Consider the following 24,884-nt stretch of genomic DNA (forward strand, 5'->3'; position numbering starts at 1 on the left):
CGGGTGCTCCGGTTTCCTCCCACAGTCCAAAGATGTGCGGGTTAGGTGGATTGGCCATGCTAAATTGCCCGTAGTGTCCTAATAGTAAAGTTAAGGGGGGGGAGTTGTTGGGTTACGGGTAAAGGGTGGATATGTGGCTTTGAGTAGGGTGGTCATTGCTCGGCACAACATCGAGGGCCGAAGGGCCTGTTCTGTGCTGTACTGTTCTATGTTCTATGTTCTATAATGGGGAACAAAGAAATGGCTGGCTGGCCAATTAAACACATGCTTGGTTCTAACTTCAGAAAGGAGGACACAAATAAGGTACCAGAAACGTTGGGGAACACAGGGTTTAGTGAGAGGGAGGAACTGAAGGAAATTAGTATTAGTAGGGAAATGGTCAAGGAAATTGATGGGATTGAAGGCCAATAAGTCCCCAGGGTCTGATAATCTACATACCAGTACCAAAGGAAGTGGCAAATAATGGATGCATTGCTGGTCATCTTCCAAGATTCTGTAGACTCTGGAACAATTCCACAGGAATGGAGGGTAGATCTATTTAAAAAGGCAGGTAGAGAGAAAACAGGAAATTACAGACCACAGACCAATCAGCCTGACGTTCGTAGTGCGGCAAATGCTAGAGTCCATCGGAAAAGATTTAACAGCAATTGGAAAACAGTTGCAGGATCAGACAGAGTTTTTAAAAAAGAATTTAGAGTGCCCAATTCATTTTTTTTCCAATTAAGGGGCAATTTAGCATGGCCAATCCACCCAGCCTGCACATATTTTGGTTTGTGGGGTGAAACCCAAGCAAACATGGGGAGAATGTGAAAACTCCACAGGGACAGTAACCCAGAGCCAGGATCGAACCTGGGAGCTCGGTGCCATGAGGCAACAGGGCTAACCCACTGCGCCACCGTGCTGCCAAGGATAAGACAGAGTTGGCATGGATTTACAAAAGGGAAGTCATGTTTGGCAAATCTCTTAGAATTCTTCGAGGATGTAACTAGTAGAGGGGCTGAGGGGGAACCAGTGGATCTGGTTTATTTGGACTTTCAGAAGAGTCATACACGAGAAATTAGAGCATAAAATTAAAGCTGATGTGATTAGGGTTAGTGTATTGAGATGGAGAAAAACATGCTTTGCAGACAGGAAACAAAGAGTTGGAATGAACGGATCTTTTTCCAAATGGCAGGCAGTGACTAGTGGGGTACTCCAGGGATTGGTGCTGGAATCCCAGTTATTCACAATACATATTAATGATTTAGATGAGGGAGCCAAATGTAATGTCTCCAAATTTTCAGGTGACAGAAAGCTGGGTGGGAAGGTGAGCTGTGAGGAGGATGCGAAGATGCTTCAATATGATTTGGACAAGTTGAGTCAGTGAGCAAATACATAGCAGATGCATTATCTTACGGATAAAATGTGAGGTAATTCCCTTTGGTAGCAAAAACAGGAAGGCAAATTATTATCTGAATGGCTACAAATTAAGAGAGGGGAATGTGCAATGAGATCTGGTTTGATCTCAGCCTTGGGTAACTGTGTTGAATTTGCAAATTCACTCCGTGTCTGTGCGGGTTTCCTCTAGGTGTTCCAGTTTCCTCCCACAGAACAAAAGATGTGCATTAGTTGCATTGGCCATAATAAATAGTCCCTTAGTGTCCAAAGATATAGGGATAGAGCAATGCAGTGGCCCAGGTAGGGTGCTCTTTCAAAGGATCAGTGCAGACTCAATGAGCCAAGTGGCCTCCTTCAGCACTATAGGAATTCTATGGTTCCTTGTATACAGTGGCCGAAAGCAAGCATGCAGGTGCAGCAGGCGGTAAAGAAAGCCAACGGTATGTCAGCCTTCATAGCGAGAGAATTCGGGGAGCAGGGATGTCGTGCTACAATTATACAGGGCCTTGGTGAGACCACACCTGGAATATTGTGTGCAGCTTTGGTCTCTTTACCTGAGGAATGATGTTCTTGCCATAGAGGGAGTGCAGAGAAGGTTCACCAGACTGATTCCTGGGATGGCAGGACGGGTGTATGAAGAAAGATTGAGCCAATTACGATTATATTTGCTGGAGTTTAGAAGAATGAGATGGGATCTCATAGAAACAGCTAAAATTCTAACAGGACTAGACAGGGTAGATACAGGAAGGATATTCCTGATGGTGGGAGAGTCCAGAATCATGGTCACAGTCTAAGGATACGGGGTAAACCATTTAGGACTGAGAGGAGGGGAAATTTCTTCATCCAGAGCATGGTGAGCCTGTGGAATTTACTATCATAGAAAGCAGTTGAGGCCAAAACATTGGATGTTCCCAAGGAGTTAGATATAGCTCTTGGGGCTAAAAGGATCAAAGGATATGGGGGGAGAGCGAGACAGATCATTGAGTTGGATGATCAGCCATGATCATAATGAATGGCGGAGCAGGCTTGAAGGGCCAAATGGCCTCCTCCTGATCCTATTTTCTATGTTTCTATGTTTTATTCAGCCTTGAAATAGGAAGTCTTGTGTCAAAAATAAATTTAGTTAAATGAGTGTTACATCTTCACATACAAAGCAATGTTTTGTTGACATAAACTTGTATGTATAAGAAAAGGTGCATAGATCATACAATAAATATCCCTTTATGGACAGGGTATGTTTAATGTTGCACAGGCCTGTTTTCCGTGCTTGTTCATGAATATAAATGAGAATAAAGGCGATCTAATTGGACTATTTATACCATTGGATTCAATTTAATCCTCTGATCTTAATAGTGGTTAGCACAATTGCTTCACAGCTCCAGGGTCCCAGGTTCGATTCCCAGCTTGGGTCACTGTATGTGTGGAGTCTGCACGTTCTCCCCGTGTGTGCGTGGGTTTCCTCCTGGTGCTCCGGTTACCTCCCACAGTCCAAAGATGTTCAGGTTAGATGGACTGGCCATGCTAAATTGCCCTTAGTGTCCAAAATTGCCCTTTGTGTTGGGTGGGGTTACTGGGTTATGGGCATAGGGTGGAGGTGTGGGCTTGGGTAGGGTGCTCTTTCAAAGAGCCGGTGCAGACTCGATGGGCCGAATGGCCTCCTTCTGCACTGTAAATGCTATGATTCTATGATTACTTCATGTCAGGGAGGCCTTGTGTCTCAGTAGAAAGCTCCCCTACAACTGAACCAGAAACTCCGGGTCCATGTCCCACACTAGGACTTGTTGGCTGCGGAATTAGCATTCATGATCCAGTTCAACACTTGATATTCAGCCCACTACTCCTTCCAACACTTCCTCACTATTCCCCAAAGGAGCAGGGAAATGTGTGAAGATATGACACAAAGAAAAATGTTCAGGCAAAAACGCGTCGGAGAATTTGACCCCTGAAGTTAGATGTTGGTTGCCAGGGCTCCTTCAGGTGCTCCTAGAACAGGCCTCCCTTTCAGTCCCTGTAGCTGGTTTCAGTTAACATGAAACAAACACAGCTCATTTAAACACGGATTATAATCAGCCATGCTGCCAATGTGTGTGTCTAATGAGGCCTATATTTCAGCAGGGGCCAGATACAAGTTACAGGCTCCAGGGCCTGATCTTCAAGTTGCACATCAGAGCCCATTTTCTTTCTCTGGGTTTGCGACCTATTGTATTGAGCCGTATACATTTCACCAGAAATTAATTAAATATTTTGCCGCTTCAGTGGCATATTTTGAATTTTTAAATCTCATTGCAAAACCAGGTAAATAACATGTCACGCAAGACAAGTTGGAAAGCTGGGTAGATCCGAAAGGAGTGGTTATAATCGAAGAGAATATTCTGGAAAATCTCAGATAGTCTGGCAGCACCTGTAGGGAGATAACAGAGCTAACGTTTCGAGTTCAGATGAGCCTTTGACCTTTGATAAAGGGTCATCTGGACTCGAAACGTTAGCTCATTTCTCTCCCCACAGACGCTGCCAGACCTGTTGAGATTTTCCAGCATTTTCTCTTTGGTTGCAGATTCCAGCATCCACAGTAATTTGCTTTCATCCAGTGGTTAGAATCTAGTTTGGGTCTAAAAGGCCTGTAGGAAAGCGGCGGAGGGAATTTTGAGGCGGTCAACCCGCAGCTTTAGGATCACAGAATCCCTACAGTGCAGAAGGAGGCCACCCAGTCCGCAATGGCCCTTTGAAAGTGCTCGAGGAAGGAAGGAATTTTGAGACAGAATTGATTTCGAGACATTGAGGATGAGAGGAAAAGTATGTCCGGCAGACTATTTGGAGCTCAGGAAGTGGGGAATACAAAAATGCCAAAGGACACGTCTTCAAGGGTTTCCTCACATCCTTTACAAGATTCCCCCACCCACATCACTTGTGAACAAGGGAGTCTCCACATGCGAACTCCTACCAGCTTCCACAGAAGCACATTCAATGCAAAAGGCTTATTATTGTGTTCTGGATTTGATGACTGATCATGGGAAAGATGCAAAGTTGTAAGTATCCCATGGCATGTGTCTGTGGCCAACTGCTGATTTGAAATAGAGTTGGGAGCCAGCGTTTTATTTTTAAATCACTCAATAATGAGTTTCCCTTTGAATTATAGGACAGCCTGTGTTTTAATTAGGCTAATTTGTAGACATAAATTACTTCTCATTAACATAATTAATACATTTTCCATAATATAGACTCTCCGTGTATTTTAAGGCCAGGATTTTTTTTAATTTGATGAAAATTTGCAAACATTTAAAATAATAATGTTAGCACAAAGACTAATACACCCTTCCTGCTCGATACTGATGGCAAATTGAACAGCACCATTATTTCATTGTTCTGCTGGGCTCTGCCACCTTCCACCTTCCAAGGCAAGATTCCGTTTGAATGCACTTTGAAGCATTTCTGTCCATCAGCCAGTCCCACAAACTACCTGCAAAAGGCAGGTGATTTGATTCCGTGATCCAAATAAACTAACAAACTAACATGCCCATGCGAGTGGGCCAGAATAGTCCTGAAAGATGGGAAATTGAGCCCAGAACACGCACTGGGTGTGTGCTGTTGTGATATGAAAAAATGAAAATCGCTTATTGTCATGAGTAGGCTTCAATGAAGTTACTGTGAAAAGCCCCTAGTCGCCACATTCCAGCGCCTGTCCGGGGAGGCTGGTACGGGAATCGAACCGTGCTGCTGGCCTGCTTGGTCTGCTTTAAAAGCCAGCGATTTAGCCTGGTGAGCTAAACCAGCCCCTATATGATATGATCCACGTGATATGATCTGCACGTACCTTTGAAGGAGAATGTCTTAAACTGCTGTCAATCATCGCCACTTTGACAGGATATGATGTTGTAGCCCCATGACTCTGAGTCAGCCTCCAAGCAGCAGTGGTCGAGGTCAGTGATCTGCTGACAGCTACCCGCAGTGAATATTACGTGTGCACAGTATTATCTTCAAACTCAAGAACACACATTTATGGTGTCACCAATCCTTGTGTCTGATAGGTGCATTTACATTGAAGAAAAGAGGAAGATAACATGTGAGAACAGGCCCCAGGGCGTGTGCGAGCAGGTCTCGCGTTCGGAAGGAAAGGTGTATGTGAGAGCAGGCTGGGGATGTGTGAGATAGCGCCTGGAGTGTGTGAGAAAGGGCTTGAGTGAGAACTTGGCCCTCAAGGGATCTGTGTGAGAACGGGTCATGGGTATGAGAGAATAAAGACCAACGTGGAAAGAAATCTGACCGTGTGACTGACCCTGGAGTACAGGAGAGCAGATTTAATGTAGAGCCTGTGGCGTTCTGTTGCACCACACTGGAAGAGTGACATTCAAATTTTTAATGTGCTGACGGATAGCATGAATGCAAGAAAATTATTTAATTTGGTGTATGCATGGTGGACCCTGGGCCACAGGTACAAAACTAACAAGAATGATTCTGTGAATAATCAGTCTTGCTCTGTTCTGAACTTTAATTGGAAATCTGCCGCCTCTGAATCAGTAGATTGTGAATATCTATCTCATTCTAGAACTAAAAATCATAAATGTAGGCTCCATAATAGTGTTTGAATGAGAAGTTAGCCCGTGTTTGAATGAGAAGTTGGACCAAGGTTCCTTCTGCCTGCTCAAGTTGCCGTTAATTAAAAGGGGCTTCCTGAAGAAAAAAAACTGACTGTGGTACAAAAGCAGTGAATTCCATTCTTTTGAGGCCTCCCCTCATAGTTCCGGGGCTGGATTCTCCGGTCGCCGAAGCCGAAATCGCGCGTTTGGCGATGGGCCAGAGAATCCAAACTACCGACAGAATTGGGGGCGGCATATTTTCCGCGATGCTTTGCCCCCTTCAAAGCGACGTTCTCTCCGAGTACGCCACGCCACGCATCCATGGCTCCAGGCCATTTCCTGAGGTCTGCCCCCCGAAGCTCCGCCCCCGACCGGGCAAGTTCCCGACGGCGCTGGTCTCTCATGGTCTCACCCGTCAGGCACTCAGCGTGGTGGCTGAGGGCTCAGTCCAGCACCACCACAGTCGGGGGGGGGGGGGGGGGTGATCCACGGGCAGGGGAGGACATTATTCGGGGCTGGGGGGCATTGTGGTGGGGTGGTCCAGGGTGCACGAGCCGACTGGAGGGAGGGAGGGAGGGAGGGAGGGGCAATTTTGCAGGCCGAGTTCCGCGAGCGGCATCCGCCATGAAGCACGGCGCAGCCGCTGCAGGCCGCCAGCTCTGCGCATGCGCGGCCACGGAACCCAGCAATGTACATAGAATTTACAGTGCAGAAGGAGGCCATTCGGCCCATCGAGTCTGCACCGGCTCCTGGAAAGAGCACCCTACCCAAGGTTAACACCTCCACCCTATCCCCATAACCCAGTAACCCCACCCAACACTAAGGGCAATTTTGGACACTAAGGGCAATTTAACATGGCCAATCCACCTAACCTGCACATCTTTGGACTGTGGGAGGAAACCGGAGCACCCGGGGGAAACCCACGCAGACACGGGGAGGATGTGCAGACTCTGCACAGACAGTGACCCAAGCCAGAATCGAACCTGGGACCCTGGAGCTGTGAAGCGATTGTGCTATCCACAATGCTACCGTGCTGCCCACTAATTCTCAGCAATTCTCCAGGCTGTATCGACAGCTCGAGCCGGATGCTCGAAGCTTCCTTCCTGCTAGCCCCCTGCAAAACAGGGAATCGGTGGCCATTTTGTGCCAGTTTTGCTTGGCGTTCCCACGCCGGCGTGGGGACATAGTCTCCAAATCGGAGAATCCAGCTATCATACTGACTGTGTTATTCAGCTAGGCTCATGTTAAAAAAAGGAAGTGCAGGACTGGAGGCAAAGTCAAGCTTAAAATTCACTGTCCCCATAAAGTTTGGACTTGCGAAACCTAACATCAATGATATATCATTTTGACACCCGACAATAGTACGCTTAATATATTTCAGAAAATAAAAAGCTATAAAGGACAGATGGAAGCCATTTGGCTCATCATCATAATAATAATCTTTATTGTCACAAGTAGGCTTACATTAACACTGCAATGAAGTTACTGTGAAAAACCCCTCGTTGCCACACCCAGCGCCTGCTCAGGTACACAGAGGGAGAATTCAGAATGTCCAAATTACCTAACAGCAAGAATTTCAGGACTTGTGGGAGGAAACCTGAGTGCCCGGAGGAAATCCACACAGACATAGGGAGAACGTGCAGACTCTGCACAGACAGTGACCAAGCGGGAATCGAACCTGGGACCCTGGTGCTGTGAAGCTAACCATTGTGCAACCGTGCCATCCATCGTATCCATGCTAGATTTTTACTAGTGCTAACTTTTCTGTCTTCTCTTGGCCTGTACCTTCCTTTTAAATAGTCCTTCAAGTATGCATCCAATGCATCCAACATTCATTTTAGAGATCCAGCAAGTCGTCCTCAGGCATACCAGCATTCCACATCCCAGGAACTCTCCAGGAAAAGAAATACCTGCCGTGGCTCTCGGCAACAATTCTGACACAAATGTGTCGTAAGTGCATCTTATAGAATGCTCATAACTAACCCTGTTGTCTGAGACGTTAGCTGGTTTAACAGTTTGTGCAGAAGCCAAGGATGTAATGATTACCGACGTGTACCCTTACCAATTGTGCCCATTGTGATTTCAGCTACTCACAGATGCTTAAAATACCCAATCAAATTCCCACAAAGGTCAATAGGAACCTGCAGTGGTCATTTCAGAGTCAAGAGACTGCCAATTTTTGTTTTGATTATTCCTCTACAGTTTTAATGCTCCGCTGTGCTGTCACGTGATGGACATCTTTGTCTTTTGCTGCTGAGACTTAAACCTGGAGTTTCACTTTTTCTTTGTCGATTTGCGTTTATCGAAGAGACAGACATTGCCTCTGCAATGACTGCTTGAGATCTGGTAAATGACAGTTTAGAAGTCATGTCACACCTGCCCTGACATCTGACGTTATTAAAAACAGATCCCTGACTAGATCCAGATGAGCATCCTTCTCCGGAATGGAGTGATCACTCCATTTCTTGAGCTGCTGTGCTCTCTCTCAATGAGTTTGTCGAACTAATCTGATTGCACTGCCCCCCTTCATCCATGCACCGCTATCTCCCCAGGCTGCATCCCTTCTACACTGAAGAGCAAAGCACAACCACACAGTGGGACTTGGTGTCATTGTCACTTGCGCACTCATGGAAGCGGATTAGGTGGTTCCCAGTGGAGTTCAAGTAATTACATCTTCTCTACAAAGTCGGCACCTGGATGAATGATCAAAAAGATAATCAAGTGATTATTTGGCATGTTGGAAAGTAAATGACTGGAATTGCATCAAATGTTTGGAAGGTTTTATCCTTGGCAGAGAAGAATCAGCACCCTGGTGTTCGGAGGATGATTTCAAACTGCGTCACATCCCTGGAAATATCGATCCACTGCTTTGCATCTCTTGACCTTGGGATTCCCAATACAATACACACGACATAATGTTATACAGCACTCACTTGACACCACTGTATTCTAATCAGCTTGGACAACAGGAACCATGTGGCTGTCAAGGAATGCGGTCAAAGTCTCGGGTTCCGCACAGATCCTACTGATGTTAACCAGCTACCACTCTGCATACTGGTATTCTGACTGGCTGACTGACAGTCTTAGTAAGGTCTGTGTGGTGAATGTAATCACCTAAGTATAAACTGTCTGTATAGTGGGGTGACCTATGACCCGGACATGATAATACGGTCTACTTCCAGGTACTGTACTGGAACCCCGGTGGGCTCTGTCATAATATACACCAGTATATCATGGTGCAGACACACACACTGATGGACATACAGTCGGACCAATCAACATGCATAACACCGCAGCCAATCACCAGTTAGAGCACACTCACTATAAAGACAGAGGGCATCAGTTTTCCCGCACAGTCGGGATGCAGCCTCTCAGAAGTACAGAGCTTACAGTTTACAGCACAGATTCTCACCATGTGCTGAGTGATCAGACTGGTTAGGATAGGCACAGGTCTTTAGTTAATCTAACATCGTGTTAACCCACAGTAAGAGTATGTTCAACAGTTTATAGTTTAATAAAATAGTGTTGTACTATTTTAAGTGTTGGTGGCCTGTATGTGTTTCACGGATCCAGAGCACCCAACACATCAGGCTCCGCCTCTGGCTCCGCCCTCCCCGGGGCGACATATAGACCGGCCACCTGTGGGTGGCACTCATTTGTACAGCAGACACTGGCAGGCAATTTCCTGGATAATAAAGCCTTATGTTCCCTCGTTCTCACAGTCTCGCAGTGAATTGACAGTATCACAGTCTGAAAGTGAAACTTTTCTGAGTACTGATTTTCCCAAGCCATGACCAGACTTGGTTAAATGCGTACAACATTGCTGCCTCCCAGCATCAAGAACCTGGACACCTGTCATGCAGAAGGTCCAACCTTGCAGGAGGCTGCGTGAGGAAAGGTGGTGGGGACTGAGGGATGGTGCAGGGTTTGCTCAGAGAAAGAGATGGAAATTCGGAAAATGAATGGGGACAGGATGAGCTCCAGTACTTGCTGGTTGCCAGCCTGCAAATGGCATCCAAGAGGATGGCTCTCTGTGCAAGAGTGAGGAGTAACATGTCGTGGAGGAGACCAGTATGAGTGTGAAGTTAACCTCCATCATCCAAGATGTGGAGATGCCGGCGTTGGACTGGGGTGAGCACAGTAAGATGCCTTACAACACCAGGTTAAAGTCCAACAGGTTTTTTCAAACACGAGCTTTCGGAGCGCAGCTCCTTCCTCAGGTGAATGGAGAGGTATGTTCCAGAAACATTTATATAGACAAAGTCAGAGATGGCAGACAATGCTTGGAATGCGAGCATTTGCAGGTAATCAAATCATTACAGATCCAGGGAGAGGGATAATCACAGGTTAAAGAGGTGTGAATTGTCTCAAGTTGGTAGGATTTTGCAAGTCCAGGCCTGATGGTGGGGGGTGGATGTAATGCGACATGAATCCAAGATCCCTGTTGAGGCCGCACTCATGCGTGCAGAACTTAGCTAGAAGTTTTTGCTCGGCAATTCTGCGTTGTCGCGTGTCCTGAAGACCGCCTTGGAGAACGCTTACCCGGAGATCAGAGGCTGAATGCCCTTGACTGCTGAAGTGTTCCCCAACTGGAAGGGAACATTCCTGCCTGGTGATTGTCGCACGATGCCCGTTCATTCGTTGTCGCAGTGTCTGCATGGTCTCGCCAATGTACCACGCTTCGGGACATCCTTTCCTGCAGCGTAAGAGGTAGACTACATTGGTCGAGTCGCACGAGTATGTGCCACGTACCTGGTGGGTGGTGTTACCACGTGTAATGGTGGTATCCAAGTCGATGATCTGGCATGTCTTGCAGAGAATGCTCTGTCAGGGTTGTGTGGTGTCGTGGTCGCTGTTCTGAAGGCTGGGTAATTTGCTGAAAACAATGGTTTGTTTGAGGTTGCGCGGTTGTTTGAAGGCCAGTAGTGGGGGTGTGGGGATGACCTTGGCAAGATGTTCATCTTCATTGATGATGTGTTGAAGGCTGCGAAGAAAGAGTCTCTGACTTTGTCTATATAAATGTCTCTGGAACATACCTCTCCATTCACCTGAGGAAGGAGCTGCGCTCCGAAAGCTCGTGTTTGAAACAAACCTGTTGGACTTTAACCTGGTGTTGTAAGACTTCTTACTGTCCATCAGCCAATGCAGCCTCAAGTGTCCTTCAGACTATCTCGGGCTCAGGTAGACAGGCTGTGTTTTCTAAAATGTGTCTGGGTGGCAATGCCAGTGAAAGAAAAAACAAGTGATTGCTTGAATTGTTAATTTCTATCAGAGACAAACCCGTGGGAAATGTGTCAATTCTACCCAAGCCATCTTTTCTTACGCCCTCAATAATTATTCCCACCGATTGCCTGGATTTTCTGGGTCTCCTGTGTTTGAGAGATCCGGCTGGAGTTATTCATTTTCTTTCTTCTCTCTCTCTCTCTGCCAGACCAACAATAATCTGACAACAGTCTCAGCTGTAAACCTGACCCTATTTAATGTTGATCAGGAGGATAACGGAAAGCTGTTGACATGCATTGCAGAGAACGTGGTGGGGATGACGAATGCTTCGGTTCTGTTACATGTTTACTGTAAGTACAATTGCAATAACAGCTTATTCCTGTAAATAGACATGGACAGAGTCCCAAGATCCAGTGCCAAGTTTGAGGAGAGTCAAAAAATTGAATCGAGGTGGGGGAAGTTGCAGGTATCACGGGTGTGCTTGAAGGGAGAAAGGGTTACAGAGTGGAATTAATGGCAAAGCTCTTTCAAAGAGCCAACACAGCCAAATGGCCTCCTTTTGTCCTGTTTGATACAATGGCCATGACCTTTTTAAGTCATTGGGGACCTTTTAAAATGTCTTTGTCATAGGCAGTCCGTCGGAGTTGAGGATGATTTATTTTCACACTAAAATTGAGTTCTTAGGTGATGGAGGAGACCAATAGGTGACCGACCGTCTCTGTCACAGGTGGGCCAGATGGTGGTTGGGGGAGTGGGTGGGTGGGTGCCCGGGTAGGTGGGTGAGGTGCCCAGGTGGCTACGCATTCCTTTCGCTGTTGATGCTCGACTTCAGCCTGTACTCCCGAGGTGTTCAGCACCTTCCCGGATGCTTTTCCTCCACTTTGTGTGATCCTGGGCCAGGGATTCCCAGATATCGGAGGGGTGTTGCGCTTTTTCAAGGAGGCTATGAGAGTGTCCTTGAAATATTTCCTCTGTCACCCTGGGACTCACTAGCCTTGTCGAAACTCTGAGCGGAGAGCTAATTTCAGGTGTCTCGTGTCAGGCATGTGGACGATGTGGCCCACCCAGCGGAGCTGAACAACTGTGACCAATCCTTTGATGCTGCGGAGATTGGGCTGAGTGAGAACACTGATCAGGAATGGAGGGTTCATCCCTGGATGGTCTCCAATGACCAACAGCCAAATGCGCAAACCAATTTCATAGAATTTACAGTGCAGAAGGAGGCCATCTGGCCCATCGAGTCTGCATCAGCCCTCGGAAAGAGCACCCAACCTAAGCCCGCACCTCCGCCCTATCCCCATAACCCAGTAACCCCACCTAACCCTTTGAGGGCACTAAGGACAATTTATCATAGTCAATTCACCTAACCTGTATATCTTTGGACTGTGGGAGGAAACTGGAGCACCCGGAGGAAACCCACGCACACACAGGTAGAACGTGCAGACTCCGCACAGACAGTGACCCAAGGCAGGAATCGAACTTGGGACCCTGGCACTGTGAAGCAACTGTGCCAACAACTGTGCTGCCGCCCAATTGCACCACAGAGACTCATATCACTTGAGTTTAAATTCCATTAACTACCATGGTGGGATATGAGCTTGTATCACGGGGCATTAGTCTGGTACTCTGATTACGAGTAAATTAACATTATCACTCTGCAACCATCTCCCTACGAGCCTTAGTGATGATCACACAGCACAGCTATAATCAGGAGAAATGCAGAATCAGGGGTGCAGGCATTGTATCAACCCTTAACTGAATTGTTTCTGAATTGTAATGAGCTTATGTGCTTTTCTTTTCTTTTTGCATTTCCAGTTCCTCCCGATATTAAGGAGCTAACAGAGCCTGAACAGCGACACATGCACTGCATTCAGTTCACCGTCTATGGCAACCCCTTGCCCACCATTCACTGGCTGCACCGGGGCCACCGACTGAATGAGACTGACTACATCAAAACCAAGGTCTATGATGAGTCCACGGACTGGCTCCATGGCTGCTTGCTCTTTGATAAACCCACCCACTATAACAACGGCAACTACACACTCGTTGCAGAAAATGACTTGGGAACTGATTCGGAGACGGTCTACGCACATTTTCTGGGCATCCCATTTCCTGGTACGTACTCTAGCCGTTTTCATTATGCGTCCTTGGACACAGACAAAGGCCAAGGCTCCAGGACAGCTTAGGCTTGACCACTGAGGGTCATAAAGATAGGAAGAGACTGTCTTCCATCGGTCCATGAGGGCACATAGCTGTGTAACAGGCCCAACTCTACCAGTCTACCAACCACAAGGTTGAAAAGTGAGGTTGATGAGGGGGAAAAGGAGATTTCCTCATAGCCTGTTTTCAGGGCAGGAAAATAGATAGGAGTTTGTGCTGCTGCAGGAGAGGTTGCAGAGATGATCCCTCTGCGCAGTAACAGGTGAGTCTGCAGGTGGCAGGACCTGGCAAATTGCATTACGATCAGTGTTAACATAAATCTCTGCTAGAAATTGCAAATTAAGTACCGTCATTTTGATTCCATAATAATTTAAGTGTGAAAATCCTTTCTTTTCAGTGGAAGAATAATTAAAATCAATATTTTGCACATCATAAATAATTCTCTGAACGGGTGCAACAACCTTCATGACATTTTTGAAATAATATGAGTTATAAAGGAAATTTCTTGGTATTTGCTGTATTCAGGGATGATCTTATTGCCTTAGTTATCAGGGCAAACATGTGCCACTGAACTTAGTCAATGCAACCTGACAAGTGTGAGTGTAGCAAACCAAAGCTTCCTGATCAGAACCTGGACTCTGTTTGGAGAGACTACCAGTAGAAAGAGATTGGTTCTAATCGTTTGTTGGAGAGCATCTAAGACCAAAGTTCCTGAACTCCCAGTGGATTTCCACACATGTACATCTGAGGTCAGCTCAGTTCATAAATTTAAAGAGTTTGTATTTTTGAAAATATTTCAACATTATTCACTTGGAATCTCCCGGTGCTCCGGTTTCCTCCCACAAGTCCCAAAGGACGTGCTTGAGAGGTGGATTGGATGTTCTGAATTGTCCCTCAGGTCTCTTAGGGCAGCACGGTAGCATTGTGGATAGCACAATTGCTTCACAGCTCCAGGGTCCCAGGTTCAATTCCGACTTGGGTCGCTGTCTGTGCGGAGTCTGCACATCCTCCCCGTGTTTGCGTGGGTTTCCTCCGGGTGCTCCGGTTTCCTCCCACAGTCCAAAGATGTGCAGGTTAGGTGGATTGGCCATGATAAATTGCCCTTAGTGTCCAAAATTGCCCTTAATGTTGGGTGGGGTTACTGGGTTATGCGGATAGGGTGGAGGTGTTGACCTCGGGTAGGGTGCTCTTTCCAAGAGCCGGTGCAGGCGCGATGGGCCGAGTGGCCTCCTTCTGCATTCTAAATTCTATGAATAGGCACCGGAGTGTGGCGACTAGGAGATTTTCACAGTAACTTCATTGCAGTGTTAATGTAAGCCTACTTGTGACAATAATAAAGATTATTATTATTATCATCTTTTGGCACATTATTCACCAAACAGAAACTACGAAGAACAGTGGGCGCGATTCTCCCAAAACGGGAGAAATCGTAAAGCTGGCGTCAAACCCGGGCGGGTTTGACGCCAGCGCGCCCCTTCCCGACCGGGAACCGATTCTGGTCCCCGGTCGGGGCTAGCAGCACGACGTCGTAGGCTCCGGCATGACGGGCTTAACGAATTTCGTTAAGCCCGCTTGCTGGAGTTAGCGCCGGCTGACGCGTCATATGACGTCGGGCCGCGCATGTGCGGATTGGAAGACTCCAACCCGCGCATGCGCGGATGACGTCATCGCGTATTTGCGCAAAACCCGCGCATGCGCGGGCCGGGTTGCCCCTCAGCCGCCCCGCAAATGGATACTGCGGGGCGGCGGAAGGAGAAAGAGTGCGCGGGCATCGGGCCCGCTGCCCGCGATCGGTGGGCACCGATCGCGGGCCCGTGGCACCCTTGGCACGGCCGTGGTACTGCCGTGCCAATCGGTGCCATGGTTATGAAAAGCGAGTTTGTGACTCCGTTTTTACGAACGGCCAGACCAGGTCTGTTTGCCGTTCGTAAAAACGGCGTAAAGGGCTGGGACTTCGGCCCATCGAACAGCTGTGAATCGCTGCCGGCCGTAAAAAAACGGCGGCAGCGATTCGGGTCGGGAGTTGGGCGGGGGGTGGGGGAGAATAGCGGGAGGGCGGGAAAAATGTCGGGAAGGCCCTCCCGCTATTCTCCGACCCGTCGTGGGGGGCGGAGAATCGCGCCCAGTATGTTTCAGTGAATTATTTTTGAATTTTTATTCAATAAAAAGAATACAATTTGTTAAATTGCTGACATCACATAGATAGGTTGGTAAAGTAAGTGGTGAAAAAGACATAAGGAGGCCAAGAAGGAATATCGATAGGTTAAGTCAGTGTGCAAAGGCCTGAGAAATGGAGCACCATTTTGAGAAAATGTGAAATTGTGCATTTTGACTGGAATTTTTTTTAAAAATAGCATATTATCTAAATTGTCAGAGATTTCAGAGCTCTTGAGATGCAGAGGAATCTGGGTTCCCAACTGCATGAATCACAAAAGGCTAGTATGCTGGTATAACAAGTAATCAGGAAAGTTAATAGACAAAGCTAATAAACAATGCTATTGTTTATTGTGAGGGGCATTGAATACAAAAGTAGAGAAGTTATGCTTCAGCTCTATGTGGCATTAGTGAGACCACATCTGGAGTACTGTGTACAGTGTTGGCCTCTTTATTTAAGGAAGGATGTAAGTGTTTTAGAAGCAGAGGAGGTTTATTAGACTAATATCTGGAATGGATGGATTATTTTATGAGAAAAGGTTTGACAGTCTAGGCTTGATTTTAGAAGAGTATTAGATCCTGAGGGGTCTTGACAGGGTGGGTGGCAAGGATGCTTCCTCATGTGGGGCAATCTAAAGCAAAAAGCTATTTAAGAATAAGGGACCACCGATTTAAGAATGAGACAAAGAGAAATTCTTTCTCTCAATGTGACATTATTATAAGTGTAAGAATTGCAAGGGTTAATGAAATATCTTGATCAGCCACTAGAGGGAGCTAGAGTTACAAGCATATAAGACATTGATGCTAAGCCTTGTGAGTTAGAGAAAAGTGAAGGAGATAGCTGGAGTACAGACTGAAGGAAAGATAGTGTGAGTGAGAGCAGATCATAGTTTATAATAGTGTAGAGATTAGTAGCATATGAGTGCAGATTCTATGTTAATTATCAACTGTGTATTATATAGGAGTGTCGAATCCAATTAAGTGGTGTTAATAAATTTATAGCTTTGCTCAAGTTCAAGCTATTTTGTGGTCTTTGTGAACACTACGCCAACCATCCTAAATGTGGCAACACAAAGAACACCACATTAAGAGGGACATGAATCTTTGGAACTCTCTTCCTGAAAAGGTGATAGAAGCAGAGCCTTTCAATATTTATCAGGAAGAGGCAGATAGAGTCTCAACAAGCAAGGGCCTGAAATGGGGTAGGCGGGAATGTGGACTCGAGGTTACAATCAGAGCAGGCATAAATGTCGGAGCAGGCTCAAGGGTTCAAGCTGGCTCTTGCTCCCATGTTGTATGTTAAATAAGAATTGTGAATTTTTATGTACTGGGCTTTTTCAAATATTGCTTGGAACAAGATAAGGTTTTGCAATATACATATAACACAGGTATACTATGCATATATGTGCGTGGATGCAGAGCACACAGATACCCTAGGTGTGGGTGGATGAGTATATATTTGTATACAGCTCAGGTATGTGGGGCGGAATTCTCCACAACGGCCGACGCTGTCGTGAAACCCGGAGTGTTTCACGACGGCGTCGGAGGCCGCTCCTCGGCGCCATTCTCCCCCCCCCCCCCGCCCCCGGGGGGCTAGGAGCGGCGTTTCGTGAAACTCGGCCGCCGGGCCTTGCCGCTGGCGTCAAGGCGGCGCGCCGAGAATGACGCGGCCGGCGGCACCTAATAACGTCAGCCGCACATGTGCAGGTTGGCAGCGCCAACCCGCGCATGCGCGGTTGCCGTCTTCCCCTCCGCTGCCCCGCAAGACATGGCGGCTTGATCTTGCGGGGCGGCGGAGGGGAAAGAATGCGTCTCTTGGAGACGCCGGCCCGACTATCGGTGGGCACCAATCGCAGGCCAGTCCCCTCCCGAGCACGGCCGTGGTGCTCGATCCCCTCTCCGCGCCCCACAGGCCCCAAACTCACCTTTTGCGCTATGTTCATGCCGGCAGCGACCAGGTGTGGTTGCCGTCGGCTTGAACAGGCCGCTCGGCCCATCCGGGCCGGAGAATCGCGGGTCACCGTGAAAAACACAAAACGCGACACGCCATTTTGGGGGGGTAGGAGAATCGCGGGGGGGTGCCAGAGCGTCCCTCCCGCGATTCTCCCACCCGGCCTGGGCAGCGGAGAATCGCGCCCGTGGTGTACACTTATCAATGTACGCAGCTTGTTGAGGTTATCGTGCCTTGAACGATGTGTAATCAGCTGGGCTGAATTTGAAATCAATCACTAAAATTATTAGCAACTATCACACCGTTGCATAATTGCGTTCCTTTCCCACATGATCTGGTCTGTGTATTTTGTAATCTTGCAGAATGCCTGAAGTAAGGTTCTTTGAATTCCTTTTAATTTCCTGTCAGACAGATATAATGTATCACGCTTCAGTATCTGCAAAGAGGATAAATGCAGTGGCAGTGAACTTCATTTACTGAAAGTGAAACTTTCATCAATGCTGCTCCAGTTTGAGCACAGGCTGCAGAAATGTTTTTCCTTGATAGTCTCAGTGGATTTGTCCCTAATTGGTTCTGGATGACTTGCCTCACATTTTTACCAAGTCATTAACAGACCCTTCACCTCAACAGTAAGGCTTCATTACTTGTGTCTCAGATTGGTGTTGTCGAAAATTCATTTGCGTATTACAGGGTCTGGCAGTGAATTGAATATCATGTCCAGGAGAGCTTCTTGAGTCCACACTGCACATCAGAGTCGAGCTCCTCTCCCAGAGAGTTGATTATACAATATTGAGATTGTCGATGGACTGTGTCTGCCCTCTCCGTCTCTGTGAGCTGGCTCTTGGTAATTAATAAAGTGACTCGGAGATAGAAACATCAAAGCATAGAAAATAGGAGCAGGAGTGGACTATTCGGCCCTTAGAGCCTGCTCCGATATTCAATATGATCATGGGTGACCCCCCCCCCATCTTAACATTATTCGCCCGCACGCAACGTGACGCCTTCAGAGTCTAGAAATCTATTTCCTTCCGAAACGTATTCAGTGATTTGGCCTCCAGCCTTCTGTGGTTGAGAATTCCACAGGTTTCCCATCCTCTGAATGAAGAGGTTGCTCTCCGTCTCAGTCCGAAATGGCCAAGGCTGTAGGCTGTATCCGAAGACTGGGACCCTTTGTTCTAGACCCTGCCTCCAGCAGAGCAACCCCCCCCCCCCCCCCCTGTGACACTGTTTGGGGACTCTACTCCATGCAGTGCCAAAACAAAGCAGCTTGACCATTTCCTCTAGGAGTATTGTACTGCTCCCATCTGGAACCAGACTGGCACTTGCCCTCAAGTTACACTCACATGTTTGCGCCTGTGTAAGTTAGAAACTGTAACTGAATCCTGGTATCAAAGACCTCAGGAGCCCAAAGGAGTAAACAGTCCAGCAGCCATAGTCTGAAGCAACCCAGGTTGATCTGCTCTTTAGTGCATCAGACAGGTTACTGGGGATACTATATCCAGCGGTGAAGAAGTAATGCTGACATGCATCTCATACTCTAACCTAACTGCCAGTCATTAGGATAGTGATGTGTTCCAAACTTCATTTTTCCATCAGCAGTTTCTTTCTAGAAAAGCACGTAAAGGCGGCACAGTGGCACAGTGGTTAGCACTTGCTGCCTCACAATGCTACAGGATCCCAGTTCGATCCCAACCTGGGGTGACTATCTGTGTGGAGTTTGCACGTTTCTCCCCATGTCTGCGTGGGATTCCTCCGGGCGCTCCGGTTTCCTATCACAGTCCAAAGATTTGCAGGTTAAGTGGATTGGCCATGATCAATGCGCAGGGTTACAGGGATAGGGCAGGGGAGTGGGCTTAGGTAGAGAGCTCTTTCGGAGGGTCAGTGCAGACTCAATGGGCTGAATAGCCTACTTCTGCACTGTAGGGATTCCATCTCCCACAAGAAATAGAAACAAAAGTAGACCACAAGGCCCGAACCTGCTCCTTCATCCAATACGATCACGGTGATTTTCTGTGTCAATCCACTTCCTCGCCACTCCCCATATTCATGTGTATCCCGGCTTTAAATGTGTTCCACAATGGGGCATCCACAACTCTCTGGGGTAGAGAATTACAAAGGCTCACAAACCTGTGAGTGAAGAAATTTCCTCTCAGCTTAGTCCTAACTGATCGACCCTTTACCCAGAGACTGCCCACCCGCCCCTCCCCCCACCCCGCCACCCACACCCATGCCTTAGATTACCCAGTCAGGGAAAACAATCTCGATGTCAGCCCCGATCAGCCTCTTCAGAATTTTGTCCGTTTCCATTTGACTCAGATACCAGCCTTAACATCGGTGTGGGCTGTTTGAAAGAGTGTCTGCAGGATGATTGTGAGGCATCCGTTTGTGCAAGGTTTGCTGCAATTTCCTCTGCTTTCCCCCTCTTCTGAAGGTGCAGGCTTTGTGAATTGGTTGCGTCAGAAATAGATGTGTTTTTTGCATTCTCAACTAACAGCACAAAAGCAGATTATCTGATCTAATCTTATTGCCAATTGTGGACCCGTTTGCCATTATGTTGACATAGATGATTTGGAGTTGGGGACCAAGGGCAATGTGTCCAAGTTTGCAGACGACACTAAGCTGAGTGGTAAAGCAAAAAGTGCAGAGGATACTGGAAGTCTGCAGAGGGATTTGGATAGGTTAAGTGAATGGGCGGATGGAATACAATGTTGACAAATGTGAGGTTATCCATTTTGGTAGGAATAACAGCAAACAGGATTATTATTTAAATGATAAAATATTAAAGCATGCTGCTGTGCAGAGAGACCTGGGTGTGCTAGTGCATGAGTCACAGAAAGTTGGTTTACAGGTGCAATAGGTGATTAAGAAGGCAAATGGAATTTTGTCCTTCATTGCTAGAGGAATGGAGTTTAAGACTAGGAGGTTATGCTGCAATTGTATACGGTGTTAGTAAGGCCAGACCTTGAGTATTGTGTTCAGTTTTGGTCTCCTTACTTGAGAAAAGACATACTGGCACTGGAGGGTGTGCAGAGGAGATTCACTAGGTTAATCCCAGAGCTGAAGGGGTTGGATTACGAGGAGAGGTTGAATAGACTGGGACTGTACTCGTTGGAATTTAGAAGGATGAGGGGGGATCTTATAGAAACATATAAAATTATGAAGGGAATAGATAGGATAGATGCGGGCAGGTTGTTTCCACTGGCGGGTAAAAGCAGAACTAGGGGTATAGCCTCAAAATAAGGGGAAGTAGATTTAGGACTGAGTTTAGGAGGAACTTCTTCACCCAAAGGGTTGTGAATCTATGGAATTCCTTGCCCATTGAAGCAGTTGAGGCTCCTTCATTAAATGTTTTTAAGGTAAAGATAGATAGTTTTTTGAAGGATAAAGGGATTAAGGGTTATGGTGTTCGGGCCGGAAAGTGGAGCTGAGTCCACAAAAGATCAGCCAAGATCTCATTGAATGGTGGGGCAGGCTCGAGGGGCCAGATGGCCTCCTCCTGCTCCTAGTTCTTATGTTCTTATGTTTCCCAATCTACCATCTGTGCTTCCTCTTCGTGCTGAGGACACATGATCATCCACTGACTTTCATCTTTGCGCATTTGTACTTTATACCTGGTCAATTTAGACATGTTACACATGTGTTCTTTATGTTATGCTTGCTCTGTGCATGTGCAGTATGTGCACTGGATGTATGTTATTTGTGAAGAAAGAACAAAGAACAATAGAGCGCAAAAACAGGCCCTTCGGCCCTCCAAGCCTGCGCTGACCATGGTACCTGCCTAAACTAAAACCATATGCACTTACGGCCTTCTCCTTCCATTCCCACCCTACTCATTTATTTGTCTAGATGCCCCTTAAATGCCGCTATCGTACCTGCTCCCACCACCGCCCCAGGCAGCGCGTTCCATATATTTTCCACTCTGTAAAAAACCTGCCACGTCTGTTCCGAACTTTTCCCCAAGCACTTTAAACCTATATCCCCTAGTACTTGACACTCCTACCCTAGGAAAGAGCATCTGACTATCCACTCTGTCCATGCCACTCTTAACCCTGTAGACCTCTATCAGGTCCCCTCCGTCATTCCAGTGAGAACAGATCAAGTTCATTTAACCTCTCCACATAGCTAATGTCCTCCATACCAGGCGACATCCTAGTAAACCGCTTCTGTACCTGGCCCAAAGCATCCACATCCTTCTGATAGTGTGGCGACCAGAAATGTACACAATATTCCAAATGAGGCCTAACTAAGGTCCTCTGGTTTATATCTATGCTGCAGCTACAATTTCTAAACTTGTCCTCATTCTTGGCATATTTCAGGAAACTACTAAAAGCAGAAAGAAGTGAGAGCTTTCCTTCCTTCAGAGAAAAAGTATTCACTAATTATCCATTAATGTTATAAATTGCTGTTTGATTTTTTTATGCTTATATGCCCCCTAATATTTTAATTATAATTTTGAAATGAATCCGAGTGCTGCTGACAAATTCTCATTAAAGTGAGTTTCAGCGAGCAGACAACTTATTTACAAGTTAATTATGTCAGTTTCATGACTTGCCTCAATAAGTGATTTAGCAGAGAGAGCGAAGGCACGACTTGGGATCCAAGGATATGTTATGGTTCCGGACCGGAAACCCAATTTTGGTTAAGATTCTGGATTAGAATCCAACAATTTGCATTTGGTAAAACTGTGAGGAAATGTTACTGCACCACAGGATAAATGGAATTTAGACAGTGCAGAAGGAGGCCATTCGGCCCTACGAGTCTGCACTGACCCTCCGAAAGAGCTCTTCACCCAGGCTCACTCCCCTGCCCTGTCCCCGCAACCCCACCTAACCAGCACATCCCTGCACGCTAAGGGGCAATTTTATCATGGCCAATCCACCTAACCTGCACATCTTTGGACTGTGGGAGGAAACCGGAGCACCCGGAGGAAACCCAGGCAGACACGGGGAGAAAGTTCAAGCTCCACACAAACAGTCATCCAAGGCCCGAATTGAAGCCCGGTCCCTGGCACTGTGAAGCGGTAGTGCTAACCTCTGTGCTGCTCAGGAGTCATAACACTGACTGGGAGACAGCTTTTATTTTTAAACAACTTTAATTTGAACACATAATTACGCACACTAGCAACAAAGAAATAGCTTTCCAATTTACAGGTACAACAACTTAACTTGTTTCCTGAAACCTGCCTCTACATTCTAATTAAGCAACCCATATATTTCAAATATAATTTATTTGAAGCACGGTAACATTGTGGATAGCACAACTGCTTCACAGCTCCAGGGTCCCAGGTTCGATTCCGGCTTGGGTCACTGTCTGTGCGGAGTCTGCACATCCTCTCCGTGTGTGCGTGGGTTTCCTCCGGGTGCTCCGGTTTCCTCCCACAGTCCAAAGATGTGCAGGTTAGGTGGATTGGCCATGATAAATTGCCCTTAGTGTCCAAAATTGCCCTTAGTGTTGGGTGGGGTTACTGGGTTATGGGGATAGGGTGGTGGTGTTGACCTTGGGTAGGGTGCTCTTTCCAAGAGCCGATGCAGACTCGATGGGCCGAATGGCCTCCTTCTGCACTGTAAATTCTATGTATAAAGTTAGCAACCAGGGTTTACTTGCTTAACTTGGTGCAGAGTCCTTGGAGAGAAAACTCTTTTTTTTAGGACCAAAACCTGCTCAGCTTAGAGCCCTCGAAGCAACCCTCTTTATGAGACTGACCTGGCCCGCTCCCATTAGCTACACCAGCATTACTTTGTCTCTTGTTACAAGATGTACCTTGATTTGTTTGGCCAGATTCTATCTGTTCAAACATTACAATGGCCCTCTATCTGAAAACAGGTAAAACAGTTTTTAATATCTATTCGCCTGCTGTAAACATCTATGACTCACTTCCCCTGTAAAAATCATGGATTACCTCACTTTTAATCACCACTTTAGCAGGTATACTGTCTGTAAGCATTTTAACCAAGATTTTAATAACATTACTGCAAAAACACAAATTATAAAATATGACAATTTCTTATATTCATCACAGGTTTGAAGACATTTTGAAACTTCACTTTTACGATGCATTGTACTCTATGTTCTGAGAAGGGTTTTTGATCCAGGTTGGCAGAGTCATTTTTGGGACTCTGTCCATAGATACTGCCAAGCAATTTTCCAGCATTTTCTGTTTCTGCTCCAGTTTCTGATTAACCCCTCCATGGAAAATGAAAAATATAAACAGGATGAGGCAATCTATTTACTTAAAATAGAAGCTAATTACTCCCTTCCTCCTGACGTGGTGAAATTGATTATTTGAGGCTTGCAATAGATGTGCATTTTTAGCAAAGCAGCAATCAGGACTTAAGCCACAATGTTGTCCCCTGTCCTTAAACCCTCCACTGTTCATATCCCAATGCAATCTCATGGCTGCCTCACCCCTGACCCCTCCATAACCTTCCCCATCCCACCTCTCCCCGAGCCTCTATTCCTTTTCGCAAATCAATCTCTCTCAGTATTCTCTCCTTCACTCCTCTCTTCCTACCACATTCCTTCTCCTCCAATTTCTGCTTCTCCCCTAACCTAGCCTCTTAACGAACCATGCGTTCTCCCCTCCATTTCTCTCTTTCACCCTGCTCCAAATCGCTTCCCTCACCTTTTTCTACCCTAAAGCTCCCAATCATCCCCTCCTACACCCTTTCCCAGCCACACTCTTTCCCTTCCCTTAATTTTCTCCATCTCTTATTCCCTCTCTACTCTTCTCTCCTTCCCTCTCCCTTGCACCCTCCTTCTTTTCTGCCTTTCCCCTCTTTGCATTGTTTTTATTTATTTCTTCTCCCCATTACCCTACTCAGCTTTCTTCCTCCTTCCAACCCCCTTCCTCAATTGAATTGAAGTCTATAAGTGAAGAACGGCTTCAGAGACATGGTGGGGGATTCTCCGCCGTGCCACATTTCTGCCCTGATCGGCTGGCAGGATTCTCCGTTACGCCAGCCGGTCAATGGGGTTTCCCATTGTGGGGCAGCCCCACAACGTCGGGAAACCCCCGGGCGCCGGCATAATGGAGAATCCTGCCGGCGGAGAATCCCAGCCATGTACTTTTGAAGGGAAGTATCTAAAAGAGGAGACTACATTCCTTTTCAGAAATTACAGAGACTTTTGGTTTGATTATTTTGTTGTGATATGGTTTCATCCAGCTGACTAAAATCAATCAAGGTATGAATTCAGACCAGTCAGTGGGTGGGTTGTGTAATCAGCTTTCTGTTCTGTACTGCAGACTGACAAGATTAGAACCCCCTCGAATCAGACTCTGTAGAGGTTCCCAGGATCAGAAACTTCAGCTGTGAGGATAGATTTGTGAGGTTGGGACTGTTCTGTTTGGAGAGAAGAAGGCTGGGAGGAAATTTGATAGAGGACACTGGACAGAGTAGATAGGGGGAAGTTGTTCCCACTTGTAAAAGGACCAGGAACGAGAGAGT

The 24,884-nt window shown here is 46.7% G+C and overlaps 1 protein-coding gene across 1 annotated transcript in view; it reads left to right on the top strand.

The window, feature by feature from the left end:
- Positions 1-24,884, top strand: part of LOC119974515 (NT-3 growth factor receptor-like) — a 917,203-nt gene that overhangs the window by 448,286 nt on the left and 444,033 nt on the right. The window contains exons 7-8 of the mRNA XM_038813455.1: positions 11,383-11,524; positions 12,990-13,289. Of these exons, the coding sequence (XP_038669383.1) occupies positions 11,383-11,524; positions 12,990-13,289 (442 nt within the window). The remainder of the gene's footprint in view (positions 1-11,382; positions 11,525-12,989; positions 13,290-24,884) is intronic.

Source organism: Scyliorhinus canicula, chromosome 12, assembly GCF_902713615.1.
Source record: "Scyliorhinus canicula chromosome 12, sScyCan1.1, whole genome shotgun sequence".
Taxonomy (NCBI): Eukaryota; Metazoa; Chordata; class Chondrichthyes; order Carcharhiniformes; family Scyliorhinidae; genus Scyliorhinus; species Scyliorhinus canicula.